Genomic DNA, 17,615 nt, shown 5'->3' on the forward strand with positions numbered 1-17,615 from the left:
CATTCATTTCCATTTATAACCCAGCAATGAAACTGATCAAATCACATGACCTCAAAAGATGGAAGTAAGCCTGCACAGATTCAAAAGTATGGTTATATATATTAAAAAAAAAAAAAAACTCTAACAAAAACGTTATTAGCCTCCTACACCGGGTGATTCACTGTGCTATATTTATTCATATTCATGAAAGAATGGCCTTAAAAGAATGCTTTGCATGGATTATCCTTTCTTTGATGTGGGCAGAACAGATAATAAAAGTTCACCAACACCATCTGTTTAATGCTGGAAACTCCAGGCTTCAATCTGACGGCCCACACAAGTCTCTGAGCCTGTGCTTCCAGGATTTCTGCTGTGCAAAGGATCCATGATGCAAACATGTCAAAGCCTTAAATGCTTCTGTTTCAAATGGCCATTGTTCTAATAGTATAATTGTCCTTAAATTAAAAAAAAATTGAGAATTACCTAGTCAAGTTTAGGTTAAGGCTGGTATTGTGTGCATGTGAGCATAGGCATGACTTTACACAGTAAGTTTTTTAAATTTTCTTTTAAGGAGTTAAGTTCAGTGGAGCCAGTTAGTTCAGGGTCAAAAAAATCCTTTTTAAAATATGTTTATCTTGTAGTTTATCATCCCAAATGAGAAACATGTTAAAGGAAATGAAAATTCAATAAAAATTTTTAAAGGCAGGACAAAAATCTCACAGCCCCTAACCTGAGAGGAGAATTACAGTCACCCATGGCTGTGCCCCCTTTCGGTTGTCCAATGCAGAGTGGTCAGGCTTCAAGCCATACACAGAAACAACAAAAATAGATACAGAAAATTATATTTATCTCTTTATACATACATACATACATACATACATACATACATATAAACATACATACAAAACAATGATAATCAAAAAGAAAGAGGCCATCAATTTGAGAATGAAGGAATGGAAGGGTTAGGAGAGGAGTTAAAAGGAGGAAAGGCAAGGGAAAAGGTGGTGCAATTCTATGTTAATTAAAATTCATTGAAATTGTATATGAGGCAGTGAGATGACTCAGGGTGTCAAAGTATTTGCCATGAAGCCCAAACACCTGACCCAAAATTCACATGGTCGAGGGAACCAAATTCTGCATATTGTTCTTTGACCTTCATATGCATCATGGTGTGACCCCCTACTAAGAAAGAAATTTTCAATGCATTTACATGAGGGTTATCTCAAGCAACCAATGTGCAGCTATACTAGTTCTGTATTATTCTATAGAAGAAAGTAGAATGTTAATACTGAGTCAAATTTAATACCAGTTGGGACATAACTCAGCTACAGAAAGTCTGCTCAACATGTTCAAGGCCTGTGTTACCCCAGCACCACTTAAAGCAAGAGTGACTGCAACATGATAAAGCCAAATTCCCTTGATCCTCTTGTGCCCTAAGAGGAAGAAAGAATTTAAGTACCACCCTCAGACCTGCTCTCATAGCGGAGGCAGGAATGTATTGCAGATATCACTCACCTCACGTTCATTGCTACTTAATCTGTAATGCGTGGCTGAAATAAGCTCTCAGTTTTCATGTCAAATATATATTAAGCCTCAGAGCATTAAATGACAAGTCCAAATTCATGCACTATACAAACATAATGGAGATTCAAGTGTATTCCCCCTTAAAGTTCTCAAGATTGTTTCCTGTGGAAAATTTCAAGGCTGGAAAACAAATTTCAGGAGACTTTCCTACTTTAGGGAAGATGGTAGATCCCAGGCCTACTCTTTTCTGTTGTATCCACACTCAGCTAGTGAAGTTAGGATCTGTGTTATGGCTTCAAGCAAAAAAGCAGCATTGGTATTGAGAGATAAATATAATACTCAATGCCTTAATAAAAACCAAAGGTGGATAGTTCATTGGAAAGAAGTTGAGTTTGCTCTTATATAGCATGGAGCTGAAGCCTGCAGATGTGAGGAGCAGTTCTGTCTCCAAGTTTGTGTATTTTTTTCCTTTAAAAATGACAGTAAATATATTAAGATTTACAGTAAGAAAATGACACCACCTAGGACATTTAGGGTCATAAATGTATTCTTTCCCCAAGACCACTGAAAGTCTCATTGTACATGATGGGAAGGGTAAGAAATTTGAAAGCAAAGATTGGATTTAGCTCTTATATTTATTAAATTTTTAGCTTGACATAGCCTGAGGTTCAATTTCCTCATCTTTTACTTTAGAGATTGTAATGTCAGAGCCCTTCTTGTCCATTAGGATCTCAGTAGCTGTGAGTGAAAGACTGTAAAGGTATTTCAACACTGGTTACTCTCAAGCATAGATGTGATTGTATTTTCATTATCAACACAGAACCTTAGTCAGTAAGCTGTTATCTGCATAGGTGACTACTATGGACATCAGACTTCAAGGGAAGTTGGTAAAACTGGTCAGAGAATAATACTGAAGATCCTGAGAGAGACTAGCCAAGCAGGAGAGGTGATAAACCCATAGCTTCATAAAATAGATCCAACCCTAGGTCCTGTGGCCATTTTGGACATCAAGAAATGGACACCTTTAGGTTCTTTGAAGATTTTCTAATAGAATAGTGATCTGATGATTAAAGATGCATTAGTATTGGTTGTGTGCTGGTACTGTTTTGAGGTATTAGTTCTGTGGGGATTGTGGAGTCAGTAAATAGTCAAACTGAAGTCCTGCCTGGTAGTGGTGTCCCATTCTTTTCGCTTTCAGACTATAATGAAACCTCAAGGTACTGGTGTGAGTCTGCTTCATCTCTCTTCAGAAGCATTAACTGAAAAAACTAAACAAAGATGTAGTTTGCTGGTGGATAGGCAAAGCCCTGCATCGTCAAACCCCACAGACACTGTGAAAGCAAACTTCATTGCATGCAAATTTTAAAAATTAAACAGGAACTCAGAGTAACCTGGTGGAACTCAGACCCTGATAAATTTGCCCAGCTGTGTAGCACTTAGGTAAGGAAGACAAGAGGTGATCTAAACAGCTTGGTAAAATTGTCTTTAAATTTGATATTGGCAAACTGAAGACCAAATAAATAAATCACTGCTGTTGAAAATTTCATTTCTACAGATTTATGGCTAGCATGTTTTTAAAGATTTATTTTATTTTATGTGTATGTTTATGAACCATGTGCATATAGTTGCCACAGAGGCCAGAAGGTGTAAAAAGTACCTGGTAAGCCACTATATATGTGTGTTCTGGAAACCAAACCTATGTCTTCAGGAAGAACAGTCAGCTCTCTTAACCACTGAGCCATTTCTCCAGCCCCATAACACATTTGATCATAATACTAACTGTATCTTGGGTTGGGCAAAGGAATAACTATATTATAAGTAATATAGAACTGGCTTTTTTTTTACTATAAGCAATAGACAATCCAAGAATAAACTAAGGAAGCTTGATTGAAAGTGGAAACATGAAATTGTGTGTGTGTGTGTGTGTGTGTGTGTGTGTGTGTAGTGATGAGACATTCATTCACAGGCTGAAGTTCACACATAACTCTTCTGATGCAACCTGCTGAGATCCCTAGAAACACTGTGACACCAGGAATGGCCCAAACAACCAGCACCCTGGTCTTGAAGTCTGATGTCATGTCAAATGATCAGCTTGACTTAGCTCACTAGAGCAAATGAGAAGTACTAGCTTTGGATCTCTCTCTCTCTCTCTCTCTCTCTCTCTCTCTCTCTCTCTCTCTCTCTCTCTCAGTATTCCCTTCAAATGCATGGGAAGGCACTTTACTGTAGTCTGGAAAGCATTTTGCACCTGACCTCCTCCCTACATTCCATGTATCACAAAGCTGATATCAGTCTAGAGCTGATCTCTTGCGCGTGCCCGACTCGCCAGCAAGAACAATGCTGCAACAGGATCCTTCTGCACACATTTATTGGGAGAGCTTGATTGCAGAGGTGAAGAGACCCCCAAGCCCAGAACTGGTGCTGCTTATATAGGCCTAGGAGAGGCGTGTCTCACACCTGGTTTGGTTATGCATGGGTTATGCTTACCACCTCATTTGCATGCCTACATCTGATTGGTTAACTTCTCTCTCATCTGATTGGTTAACTTCTCTCTCATCTGATTGGTTAACTTATCTCTCATCTGATTGGTTAATTCTCAAAACCTCATCTTGGCAAAAAAAACTTTACTATCTATGTATGTGTGGTGGCTAGCGGTAGCCAGCGCCACCCTGCAACGGCACATGTGACTTCCCACACTGATCAGTTCCTAGCTCCTGATCCTCATGTATGTCTTCATTAGAAGCATTATGCTGTTGTGTCCCAAATGGAAAATGAACTCTGCTACATTAAGTGACTAATTCTTTATAAACTGCAAGGGTTCAGAGTATTTGAGTGTCTGTATTGAGAAGTATCTTTCCTGGGTGCTTGAAAGGAGCCCATACAATGCTGCATAAACTGCACCAAACTGTGTCTTTCCTACTGTGAGACATTTTTTTGTAACTTACTGCACTCTTCAAATTCTGCTCACTTTTGCAGAGTAAAAGGCACACATCTATCTCGATATTTTCATTTTGCTGTTCTGCATATCTCCTGTCCCCAGGCACTTCTCATTAGGTGTGTTTATCACCATATGTAGTCACAAACAAAACCCAAAACAGACAGTAGCAATCGGTAAACTCAGCACCCATGTCTGCTTTCAAAACAGAACACAACCTTCCTCCCTTTTGGAAGGCTGGCTTTGGGAGCACCACAGCCTTCCTCTGTTGCTGTGCTTTGTCCCTGCTGTGTGTCATTGTGTATGAATTTTAGTGCTTCTGTGAACTTTTAGTAAATGGATGGAAACTTGCTTTAAGACACTGTCAGGATCCAGAGAGAATGGTTGTTCATACATGAGTAAAATGTGCATGAATATATGTATATGTATTATATATGTATATATATAATATATATGTATGTATATGTGTATATACACTCATATTATCACAGCAAATGCATCTGGAATTATTACATAAATCTTAATTAATATGGTGTAATTGTCACATTCAGTGCTTTGAACTTCACTGATCTCTTCACTGGGTAGTGATCAGATGGCTGCAGACATTCAGGGATGGAAGGTTTACAGGTGTAGTTCATGATAATACAAACCCTTTACTACAAAAGCTGAAGCCCAACAAAGAAACTTCTTGGATCAGGGCAGGGCTAATATTATACACTAATGTTTGATGCATCTGAGTTCTCAGAATTCATCAAAAAAATATTTGATTTTCACTTAAAGACAAACGATCTAGAAAAATGACATTTCGTACTACACTTCATAATATTTTGTAAGCATGCCAGAATTTTCTAAAGTTCATGGTCTAGTCATTTCTTAACTGTCAGTTTTTATATTTTCTCACATTAGCTAACATCATAGGAAATGTATTTTCTTGCTTATTTATTATTTAATTATTCATGTAGCTGTGTCAGGAATAGAACCCAAAGTGTCATACATGATGGGCAAGTACTCTACCACTGAGTTATCTCCACTCCCTAGGAAATAAATCTTTCTAAGTTTCCTGGGTGATAAGTAAGAATATTATCAAATAAAAACACAACTATCAGGGGTAAAAAAGAAAGAAAACAGAGTTGCCTTCCTGAAGACTGTCTGTTGTTAATGTCTCAGTGAGAAACAAAAGGATATTTGAAGATATTCTTATCTCTTAAGATTGAGAAATAAGGTTTCAATGGAAACCTTCAGAAGCAGGGAGCACAAACTCTTCAAAGGTCATGTCCTTTACCTTTAATGGATATTTTCTAGCTTTTTTACCCAAAGTAACATATAAAACTATAAAATCTGACAAAACATTACTTCTAATTTTGGCACTGTTGAATTCAATATATATTTATCAGTATTTTTATCACTTAGAAGTGTATGCTTCATGCTTATGAAGAGACCACATCTGTGTTATCCTTAGGTGTTCTCAGCACAATAAGCAGCAGTGTTTTAATTGTCAAGATTTAAGTAAAAAAAAAAAATGTACTATGAACCAAATTCAGAGATGAGAGTCTAACCCTTAAAGACAAGGAAGGCATTATAAGGACAGCCTCCCCTTTCACCTCAACCCAGGCAGGCATTGATAATCAACTTCCAAACTATGCTTCTTGGTCTAATTGTCGATATTTACTACAAGCCAGTCAGACCCTTCCTTTTTTGAGTGCCTGTCTGTTTAGACAGCCTTTAACGTGGCTGGCACTGGAATACCATGTAAAACATAAACAATATGTAACTGAGAAGGTGGGGTGGCAAACTATCCTAATGGAGGTTCTGTGGCCATTTCCACTTCATAATAGTCTGAAGTGAAATTCTAAGTGTCTGTCCTAAAGGGGCATGATACCAACTGCTCACATAGTGGAGGAAAGGAAGAGTTCTGATAGCTTAAGCAAGGCAGCTGAGTACCTGAAGGCAGCCTGCTCCACTTTTCTAGTGAGAGAGTCTGTTTAACATTTGGTTTGTGGTATTTTGCACTCAGTAACATCCCACCCTTGACATTACAGTTTGGTGCCATCTACAAATGTGCTGGGCTCACTCATGGCAATGCTGTTTGGACATCCTGCAAGCCTGAATCGTCCTTCTCCTTGAAATTCAGAAGCATTCCCATTCTGGCTTTCTAGCAGGGTCTCCACCCGCGGCCCCTGAAAACCTGTATGTGAATCCAGAGAAGCAACCAGGAACTTGGTGGTTAGTTATCACATCAACAGAAGTAGAACTCAGACCTGAAGTGTAAAATCAGACTCTAGATATACTCAGAAAAAATGAGGACTGTGGAATCTCTGGTAATGTCTGTCTAGGAACAGAGACTTGATACCCAACACTGGGTCCTCGATAGTTAAGGGCAAGAAGAGGGTTCATGGAGAAAATATTCATTACCAAGCATGACTCTCTAATCACAAACTCCTCTTCTACAAACTAGCAGTGACTTGTTCTTGCGCCATCTGGAGGTGCTTTCTGGCAACAAAAGGCTACCTAAGCCTGCCCCATTTTGGATGTTTGAGAACCATCATCGCCTTTGAAAATAATATTATTATTTGATTTTTATATACACATTCCACTTTAGGAATAGTTACATTTTGTTACCAAAGTAGTATTGTCTAATTCACAGCATGATATATGCAATTAGCACCCGCTTGATACTTATATGCTTGTTTAATGCACAACTTTTCAATAGTAGAAAAGTTATATTCTGAAAAATGGAGTTCTTTTAAGGCTAAAAAGTTAACTAACGTCATTTATATTATAATATCCCATTCTTATTTCCCTAGTTCCTACTATATTTTTAGGGTTTAAAGAATAAAGCCAAATAATAAAAATGTTTTTATGAATCCTTTGAAATATTAATTAAAACAGTGAATTTTCATATAGGATGCTGACTTGGGTTTGTACAAGAGAACAGCCTTCTCTGCAAGCCTCACTTTCTATTAAGTCTTATTTTTAAACGTCCTAAGAGAAAGATACTCAATATTAGCAAAAGCAAGATTGTTAACTACAAAAAAAAGCTTTTTGTACTAATTAATTGTAACTATTTTGAATATGCTAAGTACATTAAGACACTTGGACATAACTGTACACTCAGATAAGTTGGGAGTTCAGCTAAAAGGGTGTTTTAAAAACCATAAAGTCCAAGCTGGTTTTTTTTTCTCTAGACTGCTCTAGAATATTGTCAGAATCACAGGTACAAACAGACATAAATCCTCACCTCTGTCTAATTCCTTGAAATAGATGGGAGCTCTGGTACCAATATATTTCAGATGAATAATGTCTCAGCTATTAATTTAAAATATCTCCATTGAATCATTCCTTTTGAGAATTTTCATCTAAAGGGTTTATCTTTAAGTCAGTTTCCTTGCTTAGGACACATTCTGGCAGTGTCTGGCCTACTTCTACAGCTTAAAAAGTGTTCATTAAAATGAAATACATTAACATATAAGCCTCAGACAGGGAAAACGAAATTGCCTTAAATAACTACCAAGGAAGTAGGTGTAAATGAAAACAGTTATAAGCTGAAAATTAATTCAAGAATTAATACTTTGGTACTAGACAGATTCCAGGCTAGGTGATTAATTATTCATTCAGACATGCTTGAAATAGCCTTATTATTTAAAAACAGAACAACATAGAGACGAGATTGGTCATTCGAAGGGTAATAAGTAAGAATTATAAGTTAACATGCTCTGGGTTACAAGGTAACATAAGTTGATAAATATATACTATGGAAAAGAATGTTTTTTTATATTCTTATTTCTAGAAAGTATATCTTAAGTAAAAATTTTAATAATAGGTAAAAAAGAAAGAGAAAAATCATAGTGTAAATACATGTAATTTAAAGCTGGCTGACATAACTCTCATCTGGAAAACATATATACTAAATAAATAAAGTTTGTATTATACAAACCTAAGCATGAAAAGGCCAGCGCATATCCCAAATTCAGGTCACATGCAAAGAACTGCCTCTTCCTGCAATGTGATTCTTGCTGTGTGGAGATATTTGGGGGCTTCGATGCTAAATTCCCCTGAGAATGTGCTGTAAAGCAAAATGCTTTTTTGCTTACGTACACATCAAAGGGGAAAACAGAGCTGGCAGTTGCTGAAGCAATGAAAACAGATTCTGATCATGCAAAGACCTCAGTATGGAACTGGGTAGCTGTTGGGCATAGCAAGATGTATGGGTGTTTTAACCAGGCAGTATAGGAATGGGTGGGAATTTTCAGGGAAGCAGCCAGGCCTGGATGTTTGGTGAAAGCAACCCCAGAGAGTGCATGGTGAAAATAACCAAGAATGCTCAGGTGACACCGAAGTGTGAGGAATTTGGCCAGATATGGAAAGTCGTTGGACAGGGTAAGTTCTCTTCAGCACTGCCTAAAAGTCTTGCTTCTAGTGCATTTGCAACAGTGCCAGGATGGAGAACTGAAAGTATCAGCAGCCAGGCTATAAAGACTCAGCCAAAGTTTTTGTGGAGTGTGTGCTGAATTCTAAAGTGAGAAGAACAAAAACAACTGATAAAGTTTACACACTTGCTTTTTTTTTTCCCCCTGCTATTCTATAAGTGTGTGGAAATGGGTCCTTCAGGGCTCTAAATCCTTTTGTTACCAAAGTGTATTTTTAAAAGTGAGCTTGGGAGAAACATCCAAAGTTATTTACCTGAGCTAGCTGGTGAGCTTTAGACTAAAAACTCTCAAAGTCATCTACCTGAGCTTTACCTGAGCTAGCTGGTGAGCTTTAGACTAAAAACTCTCAGTCATCTACCTGAGTTTTATGAGCTAGCTGACTAGTTTTAGATGCAGATTCGGCGAGACACTCTTCCTCAAAAAGAAGGTGAATAGTGACAGAAGAGGACACCTAAAGTTGTGGGAACACTGGACCCTGCTGCACACTGAACAAAGTCAGCATCCAGTCAGTGAATTTCAATCAGAGTTCACTAAACAGTTGCTTGGGAGCTGGAGCTTCCTGTGGTAGCTGAATGGACACTGTCATATTTGGTGAGGGCTGTGGAATCAGTGAGGACTCTGGGAGAACACATTATTCAGGGCACAGTGGGTACTCTGTGTTCACCACACCCCAGCATCACTGTTACTGTGTGTCGGGGTTCTGTACACTGTACACACTTTGCTCATGAGAGCATGCAGAAGAGGAATTATTTAAGGGCAGGATGAGAAAGCAGGAGAGTGCATACCAAAAGGGTGTGAACCAAGCATAACCTGTTTGTTTCGAAATGTTGTAGAAACCCATTATTTTTAAAACCAACTAAAACAATTAATAATAACAAACAAGTCATGGGATGGGAAAGGCAATGGATTTGGAGGTTTTTTAATATTTAGTTTATTAAAATGTATGTGTATATGGAGTGTATGGTGTGGTATGTGTATGTGTGTGCTGTATATATGTATGTGTGTTGTGTGTGTGGTATGAGTGCATGTGTACATGTGTGATGTGCATATGGGGGGATCTGTGTGTATGTTGTGGTGTATGCATATGTGTGCTGTATGTATGTATGCATTGCATGGGTGTTGTGGTGTGTGTGTGGTGTGCATGTGTACATGTGTGATGTGTGTACGGGGTCTGTGTATGCGTGTGCTGTATGTATGTGTTGTGTATGTGATATATATGTGTATGTGATATATATGTGTATGTGATTTGTGTCTGTAGTGTGTGTATGGTGTGGTGTGTGTATGTGTGTGCTGTATGTATGTGTGTGTTGTTGTGTGGTATGTGTGTGTGCATGCTATATGTATGTGTGTGTATTCTTTGTGTGTGTGTGTGTGTGTGGTTTAGGTATGTATGTATATGTGTGTGCTGTGTATGTGTGTTGTGTGTATGTGTATGCTATATGTATGTATGTATGTATGTATGTATGTATGTGTTTTGTGTGTATGGTGTGGCATATGTATGTGTGTATATATTGCGCATGTGTGTGTGTTGTGTATGCATGCACACATACAAATTTGTGAACATACGTGTAGATTCCCATCAAGGCCAAAAGAAGACATCAGACACCCCGAAGCCGAAGTGACCTGATGTAGGTACTGGGGACTGAACTCAGGTCCTCTGCCAGATTCTCCAACCAGCTTTGTGTTTTAAGTCAATACAGTCTTAGCACCTGCCAGTGAAACAGGGCTATTAATTACTCTTCTTGCTTTGACCAAATACCCAACAGAAGCAGCTTAATAGAAGAGAGGTTTATTTTGGTTCATGGCTTAAAGGAATAAAGACCATTGTGGCTTGGAAAGGACAGAGGCTGGAGCTCTGTCAATTGGTGGTCACATCTAGGTAGATCAGGAAGCCCCACGTGGATGACTTCTGCCAGCACAAATCCTCTCCTGATGTTCTGCAATGCCCCAAAGAAGAGCCCAAGCTGGGACCAAGTGTTCAAACCCAGGAGCTCCTGAGGCAAAGTGAACATCCAAATGATGGCAATAGCGCGGTAAATTCATTTGGGGAAGATTATTTAAGAAAAAATCTTTTCTGGCTAATAATGCTTTAAGCAGTTCTGACACGTGAAAGTTATACACAGAAGCATAGAAAGGCTATGGCATGGTCCTTGTCACTCTCCTACACAAAACAAGAACTTGGTCTCTCCCACAGGAGATGGTAGCCATACGACCTACCTGGCCTCTCAAGGGTGCCTCTGTGTGTGCCAACGTTCAAGTCTGGAATTATCTAAATAAGTAAATGTATGCTTGGTTAATTCCTGGATTTTTAGGATTCTTTTTTTATCTACCTTATGATAATATAGGCCTGAAGTACATACAGTATTTGAAGTGTTTAACCTCAAGGCCTGGGATATAGAAAGCACCCAGCAATGCTGGTCCTGACTTCAGTCACCGTGGACTTAACTTGTCTTGTGTGTAGAGAATTGAGGGCAAGATACTTCTATTCAATGTCCACTCTCTCCAGCTCCGGGGGCGCAGATGCAATCTACTTAGATCCACAGACTTATATGAAATGACTAGCTACTCCTTTTATTTAAATCACTGTACGTTGACAATATTTGCTGTACCAAAGGGGCTCGTGTTATTCAGCTCAACAAAGTCACAAATAATATATATTTGAAAACAAGGGGTAGCTGATGTAAGCACCAGATGGCTCCAACATAAAATCAAGGGAGCTGCTTTTAGCTCTACCCCAGGGCTCTTAAAGCCGCCTTCTCAGGGCGCCTTTATGTGTTGTGGTTTATTTCTGAAGTGACAATAAAATCGGGAAGAGCAGAATGAAGAGAGCACCCAGCCTGGGCATGTTTAACAATCTGTTCTGCATACGAGGGGAGCATTGCCATCACTAGAATCAACAACATCTTGACACATGATTCAAACGTCAAAAATATCCCAGAACACAAGATGCCTTTGCAACAGCGACAGAAAGCTGAAGTCAAATCCAGACTGGGCCCGATCCCTGAAAAGCTGTCGTCTTCTCTGAAAGTTGAGACCTGCACAGGGCATAATATGGGGCTTGGAAACCAAACCCCTAAGACCTCCATGATGTAATTCTCTCTACATTGTGGCTGTTAGACAGTGAACAACGCCAGGGAAGTGTCAGGCATGGAGCCACAGGAATACTGCTGCTAAGGGAAGACACTGCTGTGTAAGAGCCAATGGTGTCTGCAGATGTAGAGAGATGTTAAAATGCATGCGTGATGGGTTTATTGTAGTTTTGTTTATACATGTATACATGTACATATGTTTATGTATGCATGTTTACCTGTCTATGTGTGAGTGTCTTTATGCAGATTCATGAACAGATGTGTACACATGCATGTGAAAGCCAGCAATCAACATCAGGTGTCTTCCTCTATCACTTGAGACAGACTCTCTTCCTGAACCTGGAGCTCACTAATATGGAGACATTACTGTCATCAAGCCCCAGAAATTCTTAAATTCCCACTTCCTGTATTCTAGGCTTGTAGATATACACTGCCATATCCAGTTGATTGTGTGGTTACAAGGAGTTGAACTTAAGTCCTTAGGTTTGCATAACAAGCACCATTGGCTGAGTATCTGCAGCCTCCATTCATAATATTTTGCTGCATGCTAAATTATCTCAATTCCTGTAGCTTCAGATCACAGTCATCTACCTTAGGTCAGAATGGGGCCCATGCTGGAAGAAGGTTGTAATGAAAGCCAAGACTATAGCAAGGCTGGCAAGGTGGTGCCTGTCCACTGTCTCCTCTTTGTCTGAGCTAGATTAGTTTTCGTGTGTGTGTGTGTGTGTGTGTGTGTGTGTGTGTGTGTATGTGTGTAATATATGTATGCATGTACAAATGTGCAAAAGTGTGGTGCACATATCTGCATATGCATGTGGAGGCCAAAGGTCAACACTGGGTGTCTCCCACTCTTGCCCTCCATGTTCTCTTTTGAATCTAGATCTCTCACTGTGCCCAGAAACCATCAACTGTCCAGAAGACTCCAGGCAATCTGTCCATATCCATCCACTGCTGGGATGATATATGATCACCACCACACCCAGCTTATACCTGGCTGCTAGAAATCTGACCCAGTACCTCATGCATTTGTGACAAGCACTTTACCACTCAGCCCCATGACAAAGTTTTGTAAAATGTACAGCAATCCTCACTTCCATCTGGATCATATGGGGGGAATTTGCCATTTATTTATCTCTTGTGTTTATTTCTTTAAATCATTGGCATATCTAAGCATCTTCCCCAGTGTATTCCATTTCTGTGCTTGGCTTTTCTTCCTTCTATTCCTCATTGATCAATAGTGAAACCACAGAGTCTGGGCTTTAGAAGCCATTACCCAGACAGGAAAGATAACAGAACAGACTGGGAGTGACAGAAAGAGTCAACCTCCTTTCCTCTTCAGTGATTTACTGGACTGTTTACATTCACTCCCCTCTGACAATCTTGCCCCAAACAAATACTTCCACAGCTACTAGCCACACCCATTGGCCAATGAACAAGTCAGCTCCACAGCATCAGACAATGTAATGTCAGTGAAATTAATACAGGGGTAAAGTTGGGTGAGGCCAGGGAGCTCGTCATTAAAGTGGCCTCTGCTTTAGCTATTGAATGCATCAAAAACATCAAAGTGTTCAAGAAGGAAAAGGTAAAAGCCCTGAGTCATGTCTCTCCATCTGTTATTGATATCAGCCTTAGAAAACATTCAGAAGAGTTGTGCCAAGAATAAAAGCATCTGCAGCCAGAGAGGCTCACTAAGCCTATCTAGATTATTTGACTATAGAACTTGTGGCATGCCTGACCAGCATCCAGAAATGATACAGGAGGAATCCGTCACTGAATCCTCTCTTCTTTAGGAAACTTGCAGGTGATTTGTGTCTTAGCACTGGCTACAATTATTCAATTTACTCAGATGTCTTTTACTTTGCTCTTTTGAACTCTGCTCTGACCCAGTCTCCTGAAAGCCCCTGGCATAAGGATTGAGCATACAGTTTCCAGAGGCAGGTGCTAGGATGGGACCTCTGCCCATACCATTCTTCTCTGTATCACCTGGTACAAGGTCTGTTTCTCTACACTCCATTTCTAAGGATGGTATGACCACAATATCCACATTTCTCCTTCGTCTGGTTCCTTCACTGTAGCTGAGTATGTAAGGCTGAGTGATCTCTAGAAAGAGATTCTTTCCTCTATGCTGCAAGTCCAGCAACAAAGGAGCCATGTTTGGTAAAGACATCACAGGGGAGAGAGACTCCATGGGGTCACAAGGCAGAGCAGGACACAGCTTGGGAAAATGCCTAGGCAGGCCCTTCCTCCCCAATCACCCCCAAGGCCCTGCCTCTCAAATGCCACAGATATTCCATAATTCTACAACTCAAAACGTTGCCTCATAATATACACAACACTGTGGTCACCGTTTTTAAGTGAAAAATGTCCTTGGCTGTTGTTAGAAGTGCATGTTTTATGTTGTCACATGTAGTTTATTTTAACTGTTGCCTGTATGCTGTTATTTACCTTCTAGCCCAGTATTTACATAGCACTTGACCTACAGTAGAGGGATTCTGTTGTCTTTTAAATCTACAAATCCATAAATTACAGGTGAATTAAGCAACTGTACTCATTACTGTCAGATTTTTATTTTGACCTCTGTGAAAAAAGTGAGTATTTGTGGGAAATATTTTGCCATAAAAATTCAAAAAAAATTTTAGATAAAAAAAAATGACAGGGTCCTCTCATACTGTGCTTAAACATGGATTAAACAGTTTTAATCCATGGATTAAATAACTTGGGATTAGTAAGATTTGGATGCTAAAGAACCAGTGTATCGTTTGGGTTTTTTTGTTTTTTGTTTTTTTTTAAAGTATTTGTCTTTGGTAGCTTATACCTTGTGTACTCATAAGTCTTAGATTCCTCTTCATAGATACAATTAATCACAGAAGTCATGGACTAACAACATTTCTAAGTTACAATACTATATACTCAGCTTGGGAAGAGCACAGAAAATGGAACCAAGCTCAGATGCATGGTCAGAATACAAAACGAAAAGTGTGTCCATGGAGAAGTGGCAGAAATGCCATCCTTATCCACCGTGACACAAGTGCTTGCTGCTGGCCTCTGCGTGTGGCCCACCCAGGCTTCCTCTCCATGGTCTGGGTTTGCCTGCTCTGTGCTACTCATTTCCTGCACATGAAATGGAAACATGGAGAGATTTGACATGAGAGAATGTCAGCAAAACATTCCAAACCATATATAATTTTAAATAAAAATAAGGCTCTAAGAAAACTACTAAAGAAAGTGGTGAGAAAGAGAAAAAGGGGACCCATCATTAACCTACACATTTCTCTCTCTCTCTCTCTCTCTCTCTCTCTCTCTCTCTCTCTCTCTCTCTCTCTCTCACACACACACACACACACACACACACACATACCTGCAGGCAAACACATGGCTGTTTCCTCATATGTTTGCTTTAATAGAATATTGTCTTGTCCTGAGCAAAATTACATTTAGTAAAGAAAAAAATAATCTTGTCCCCCAAGACTCTTCATTTTTCTATATAACTGTCTAAAATGTCTGATTTGGAGATGAATAAAAAAAATGAGATACCTAGCACAGTAACTGAATATATAACGCGCGTGTGTGTGCGCGCACACACACACTACAGTATACTTACAGTATACCAATTTTTGTATCTTTCCTCTGTGTCCTAGGTTCAGCTTTTCTGCTATTATGAAAGAACAGGCTGAAAGTGCAAACATTTCCAGGTGCTATTTTGATTGTATAACTATAAATAACTAAGAAATAAAAATAAAACTCAGAACTAGCAATAAATAGACATTTCAAGAATCTCCAGTTTTTATACATATTGGAGATTATTTTTAATTATGTACTGTTTATTCCCAAGTCTGTTTCATACTGTAACCAAGACATTTCTCTTCTATGGTTGCTTCTGTTGTCACATTCTCAGGACTCAGAGCGCCCTCAGGGCAGTCATACTGATCAGAGGAGGGCCTGCATTTGAGTCGCAAGAGTCTGGCAGGAGCCCACTGAGTTGAACTAATTGAATACTGAGTGGTGGGGAAAACTTAAGAAGAGAAACTCTTCTTTAAGCAGCCATAGTGTGCCTGTGTTACTAAACAACTGGTTTTGTAACACAAAAGAGATAATTCAAGTTTCTGATCCTCAGATTAGGACTTTGTGAATTCCAGCCCTTTCTTTCTCAGCAGGCCCATCCCATCTTGTTTGTGCATTTATATGTACTCATCCAAGCCTAAGAGATAACTCAAGTTTCTGATCTACCTGAAACAATGCAAAGAATATTGTGAAAAATAAAGTTAAACTGAGCTAGGTTTAAGAGACAAAACAAAATTTTTAGTGGCATCCATTAAAAATACAGAATGTCCTTGCTTTAAAAACATCTTATAAGATATAAATTGGGGACAAACAACATCTACTTGTATTATAAATTAAGAAGTTATTGTTTGTTGTGTTAGATGCAATGTTTATAGTTGGTTGCACAGCAGGTCTTTAGTTTTCAGACAAATGTACAGATATGCTTCATTATATAATATGACATCTGTAATTTTGTTTAAAGTCGTTCTAGATAGATAGAAAAGTAGACAGAGACATAGGTACCAAGATAACATTTGATAAATGAAAATGTGATAATGATTTCCAAACATGTGATAAGTACATGTGTCAGCCAGGTTTCCATGACAGCAAGAAATACTAGACACGATCATCTTATAAAGAAAAGAGGCTATTTTGGCTTACGCGTTTGGAAGTCCATGTTGGGTTGGTCTTGTTTGGGAGTATGTGGTGAGTTATTGTATTATGGTAGTGAAAGTCAAGACAGCTTATGGCCAATGTGATGGCTAATCTTGCCACCTTGATAGGATATAGAATCACCTTGGGAATAACTCTCTGTACATGTCTGTAATGAATTATCTAGATTACTTCATTAATGTGGGGAAACCCACCCTGCATGCGATATCATTCCATAATGTTCCAGGCTTAGCAAAAAGGAACCACTGTGCTGAGCACAAACATTCCACTGGTCTCTGCTTCCTAGCAGCAAATGGAACATCCACCTTTAGTTCATTCTATCATGGGCCATATCCTATAATGCTATAAATCAAAATAAACCCACCATCACAGATGCCCTTTCCATTGTGGAAAGCAAATCCAAGATTGGACACTGGAGTCTCTGATTGAGGACTGGATGCAAAGAGTAATAGATTCAGAGAAGGAGAATTTGGCTCCATCATGGACAGGGTCTGTGAGCCAAGAGGGGAAGGGCAGATTCCAGGAGGAACCATGGGAACAGGGCAGGCTGGCAGGTTTGTGTCACTCCAAGCCTCCTGGGGCTCTTTTTGAAGCAATGGGGCCATGACACAGCATGCAGGAAGCCAGGCCTGCCAAGGACAGCTGTTCCCTTGGCTTAGTTAAGGAAAAACAACCGAGTCCCTAGACAAAGCCATAGGGTGATTAAGGTGGGGGCTGCATGACCACAGAGACTTTAGAACTCTGCTCTTCTTTAACCCCACATTTGAGGATAGCATCCCATCATCCCAGCACTGTGGTAAAGATGTCAGTGCCTAAGACACTTTCTCTGATCCTCCATAAGGAGAAAAAGGCACCAAGTAAAAACAGCAAAAGAGCAACATGACTGTGGTCAGTAAGAACTGTGGGGAATGGCTCCAAGCCACCCCCAGAGACCAGGGAAACTTTCCC

General features: G+C 39.4%; 1 protein-coding gene across 4 annotated transcripts in view; it reads left to right on the plus strand.

Annotated features, from left to right (window-relative positions):
• The window catches only part of Negr1 (neuronal growth regulator 1), a 754,675-nt gene that overhangs the window by 630,157 nt on the left and 106,903 nt on the right, over positions 1–17,615 (plus strand). Inside the window, exon 7 of one of the 4 annotated variants that reach the window (XM_006501577.2) lies at positions 6,478–8,954. The exons of the other annotated variants lie outside the window; for them this stretch is intronic. Coding sequence (XP_006501640.1) covers positions 6,478–6,545 — 68 coding nt within the window. The 3' untranslated portion in view covers positions 6,546–8,954. Of the gene's footprint in view, positions 1–6,477; positions 8,955–17,615 lie in introns of those variants that run through there. 4 annotated transcript variants of the gene reach the window in all.

This window comes from Mus musculus, chromosome 3 (assembly GCF_000001635.26).
Source record: "Mus musculus strain C57BL/6J chromosome 3, GRCm38.p6 C57BL/6J".
In the NCBI taxonomy this organism is placed as follows: Eukaryota; Metazoa; Chordata; class Mammalia; order Rodentia; family Muridae; genus Mus; species Mus musculus.